This window comes from Gigantopelta aegis, chromosome 10 (genome assembly GCF_016097555.1).
Source record: "Gigantopelta aegis isolate Gae_Host chromosome 10, Gae_host_genome, whole genome shotgun sequence".
Classification (NCBI taxonomy): Eukaryota; Metazoa; Mollusca; class Gastropoda; order Neomphalida; family Peltospiridae; genus Gigantopelta; species Gigantopelta aegis.
The window spans coordinates 68732616-68737457 of record NC_054708.1 but is presented as its reverse complement, the minus strand read 5'-3'; the positions used below and the strand labels follow the sequence as shown (position 1 = coordinate 68737457).

Here is a 4842-nt window from a genome sequence, read left to right as displayed (position 1 = left end):
TTGTAGTTATAGTACAGACTGCCAGAGTGAGGTGGAGCTTGCATCCTCACATGCTTGCCATCTATACAGCCACAGCAGTGATGGAAGTTCCACTGGGCCACCTCCTTCCACTCCTCTTCTGTTGTGGGACACTTGAAAGCCGTCTTGTGGTAGTGGTCGTAGATGGCTTGGCACACCTCTGGCACAACACTGACGATGGTGTTGGGTGCCTCCCGGAACCCATAGGCCAGTGACTTGTAAGAGTCCCCAGTGGCTAGATACCTCAGAGTGATGGCAAGCTTGAGTCCAGGGGACAGAGGCTTTCTGCAGTTGGTTGTTTTCTTCTGAAGCCTAGGGGTCAGGTCTTCCACCATCTGGTTGAACATCTCTGGGTCCATTCTGACAAAGTTCCTGAAGGACTTGACATCCCCCTCTCTGAGGTGCTTCGTGAGCTTCTCATACATGCCATACTTGTGTCTCTTCAAGAGCCATTATTTCACCCACACACTCCTCCTTTTTCTTTCTCTTCTGACCCTCCTTTCCCTGGATTTGGCCTTGGCCTTCTTGACCGAAGTAGCAGCAAGGAGACATGCTGCAGCCTTCAGCGTGTGAGCCTGGTCCTCATCCAGGTTGGGGTCCTCATCCAGCAGCTTCTGCACTTCTTCTCTGAGGTCCATCTCGCTTGACGTCTGATGACAAAATGATTGCTGAACTGGTCAGGTCAGGCCAGGTCATAGGGCTTTACGTGCACATTGAGAACAAGCTGTTGTAGCGAACGCCTGTCCTGGGCAGGAAAGGGGGGGGGGGAGAGGAGGGACCGCCTGCACTGGCAGGTGCAAGGGAGCACCAGCAGCCCGACCAAGGTCGGTAGCAGGTGGGGGTGGGGGTGATGGTGCTATGGAATTTTGAATGGCGCTAAGTATTATGCCAAAGAGAAAAAGTGCGCAAATGTGGTTGAGGAAATTGGGCGCAATTTTGAACGGTCTGTCAAAAAGAAAGTTCCAGAGCTATGCTGGAATGGGGAGAGGCCCCGTATTTATATGGTCCCGATTTCGCAATTGTCACGCATAACTGCCGTGCGAACTCCAGGCGAATTTTGGCCCAAATTTTGCCGGGAGTTCGTGCGACTTTCGTGCAATATTCGTGCGACATACGCAAATGTGTCGTAAGTACCAATTCAGTGTGATTCCAACTGAAAATTGTCGCTAATTCGCGTATGTTCTCGGAATTTTGTGTCTCCAACTAGTCGCGAGCTGTCGCAGCCCAGTGAGATACTCCCTTTAGTAATAGTTATATCATGGTTTTGATGAGTTAACTGTATTTAGACGGCGGCACGAGACGGAGTCGAATGTCCACCGTCTAAACACAGTTAACGAAACAAAACCATAATATAGCTGTTTTGTACTATGACTGACACTGTGACAGCTGTCATGAGACCACGCCCTTCTTATGACGTCCACGCCCTTCTTATGACGTAATCACGTTCGCGCCCATTTACTTAAGTTGATCTTGCGTCAGTTCTGCGCTAGCGGTGACGCGATTTGGTTAGAAAATGGATTCGACGAATTTTTTAGATCTTGACGATTACGCATTATCGCAGCTGGCTTCCAGCATGGAAAATGATTACGTGGATGATCTAACATTATCTGAAACCTGTGACAGATGAGATTATCGAACGTTTAATTCCTGAACAGCAGACCAAACAGACATGTTATGTATATGATCATTACTGGTTGGGAAAAATCTAACATTTTGATTATTATAAATGATAATGTTCCTTTAATTATGTTTGAGAATGTAAGGCTATTTTGGTATAACGTCGATGAGGGTGACGTCACGGGTTTATCTTTTCTTTTTGCTTTGAATATGACGTCGCGTAGTTTCTGTTCTTTTTATATATATTCGGTTCTTGTCTTTAAAAATAATATAGATCTAATATGATGTCATGAGGAAAAACGTGCTTTTGTTTTTGTTTTGGATGATATAACACTTTTACACACAAAAATACGAGATGGGCGATTAAAATGTTCAACGAATGAGATGATATTTGAGATGATATTTACGACTTGCATAAAATGGACGCATGACATTACAAATTAGTCTTTGTTCGCCTGTTGTGTTCCGAAATTGAAGTTTACATTTCTAATGCTCGGGATTTACTCCAACGTGCACTTTTACGTTAAAATAATTGAATAGGACTACAGAATAGATATAGGCTAGTTTGTTTCTGTGTACATGTAACTTTTATTTTTATTTTTTTTTATTTTTCTTCTTCTATTTTTTGTGTGCATTGTTCCAAGTTTTGATCTAAAAATACCCATTTGTCACTCTTTATTTACTTTATATATATATATATATATATATATATATATATATATGTATGTATGTATGTATGTATGTATGTATATATATATATATATATATATATGTATATGTATATGTATATGTATATGTATATGTATATGTATATGTATATGTTATGTATATGTATGTATATGTATATGTATGTATATATATATATGTATATATATACTGACACACAATGAAAACGCAAAACAGATATTTTTCAATATTTTGTTGTGATTAATGAAAAATATATTTATTGGACTTAAAATAACAATTTATGAGAGGAAGCCATTGGTTGGTACTTTTGTCTGGGTTTTAATCCTGCTTTTGTTTTCGTTACACATACAAAAGCAGAAACACGCAAAATGGTGTGAAATGCGCTCACTATATGCTCAATCATGCTGCATGCAATGCACGTAAAATGCCAGTATGTGGACACATAAAAGTCACGTAACGGTGTCATATTCCTCGTCACATTAAAAATGCCACGACTCAGAGAAGAACAAAGGGAGCAAGCGTTGGTCATGGTTCAAGGGGGGACTTCGCAAAGCCAAGTTGCTAGGACCTTCAGAGTCCATCCATCAACTACTGGACGACTTGCTGAACGTCATCAACAGACTGGGTGTGTCCGTGATCGACCTCGACCGATTAACTAGACGAGGTTGTTATTTTATATATTAAAAAACACGAGTAGCGAATTCTATTTATCCTATAACACTTCTAAAATAACATTCTAATTACTTTTTTCTTTTTTAGTAAATTACAATACTAAAGTCGCCGCCATCGATCATTACTATAAAGACAAGATTATTAAATTATCGAACATTGTATATAAAACATTGTGTCAATGTACAGGAGTACAAAGTAATCTCACTGTACTACCGTGTATATTTATAATGTAACTAAATGTTTAAGATATATTTCATGTGGTGCTTTCGTTTGTACTTCGTGTATCCAAAATGTTTCCCTTCCTAGGCGGTGGTGTTCATCATTGCTAAATAACTGTTCAATTGGTGTAAAAGAAAAGTTTGATATGGAATGACAATTCGTATTAAAGTGGGTATGAACTGATTTACTTGGATATAAATTGATGTCGCTATGATGTCCATTAATTCGTAACGACAGCTTACAGGATGTCGTATATATTGCATACCGCATTTTTTGCAAGTGTTAAGACAATTAACATTTGAAGAACAGCATGTCATAGTATGTTTTATGCGAAAAACGCGTCCAGTTTGACTGCTTTAAAAAAAAAAAATTCTTCAAGGAACTTGTAATTCTTACATTTACGTTTGCCACATTGTAATGCAGAGTCATTTTTATAAACATCATTAGATTGTAGTTTAGAATAGACAATCATGTCTTTAAGTTTGAAGGATTTTTTTAAAGCAACAATCGGTTTGGTTTGTGCGAGATCCGTTCTGTTGGTGAATTACATCCGGATATGATTTGCGTCTTGGATGTCCAAGAAGGAGATTATATTAACAGTTTTATGTAGTTTAGGTAGAATATCAAATTGTGGAGTCTGACGTTCCTCATGCTTTAAACACGTAAATACCTCCTCGGTAATTCTTGATCATTGCGCATTTTATGTACCATTTTGCTAACATTTTTACATAAGCCTCGGTTAAGTCTGTGTTCGCAGTGGTTTGGGGTTTTTTGTAGGTTTTTTTTGCGTAAAAACATTTGTCTGGTAGCTGTCTATTAACTTCTGCTATGTAACTGTCTTTGTCTATAATTACAATGGTAGAACTTTTGTCACCTTGTTATAACTATTGATTGACCCATTATTAATTTATTTAGTACTTTCGATATATTTCCAAAATATTTCTTTTTGTTATTTTCTTTCAATATGCTTTGTGTTATAATGTGTATGAAGACGTCACGACATTGCTCTCTACCAGGAGGTGGTGTCCAACTTGAATGTGGCCTGAATTTGGAAAATAATAGTTTGTATTTACAATATCATTAGTTTCATTTGCCAAAATGTTCGGTTAGCTGGAAACGTCTACATAATTTGAATATGTCGCCCGCTAAAACGTTTTGGTTAGTGGGTATTGGAATGGGTCAAAATGTTAATCCTTTTCCTAAAAGTGTGTACTTTGTATCATTTAGTTTTCTCTTGGAAATGTTAATTATATTTGTCTTTGCCATTTTGATTTCGTTACTTTAGCGCTTAATACGTTTCCATTTCTTCCGGTTTGTGGTGGAGATAAATCGACGATTTCTACTAACCTTGTTAGTGTGCTCAGAGTTATATTTATATTTGCCACTATATCGTCCTTCGTCTGTGTCCTCTATTTACGCTTTGAGATTGCTGGTCCTTTTTCTGGAAAGAACTGTTGTCCATTCCGACCTATTTTGTTCTTGTTTTGTTTTAAAGGGACATTCCCGAGTTTGCTGCATTGTAAGATGTTTCCGACTAATAAAATATTTGTACGATTAAACTTACATCTTAAGTATATTTTCTTGTTTAGAATATCAGTGTCTGTATATTCAGTGTGTTTCTGATCGTCT

General features: G+C 38.1%; 1 protein-coding gene across 1 annotated transcript in view; it reads right to left on the bottom strand.

Annotated features, from left to right (window-relative positions):
* Positions 1-470: 470 nt before the first annotated feature.
* Positions 471-4842, bottom strand: part of LOC121383770 (orexin receptor type 2-like) — a 62378-nt gene continuing 58006 nt past the window's right edge. Inside the window, exon 3 of the mRNA XM_041513865.1 lies at positions 471-668. Within this exon, the coding sequence (XP_041369799.1) occupies positions 471-668 (198 nt within the window). The remainder of the gene's footprint in view (positions 669-4842) is intronic.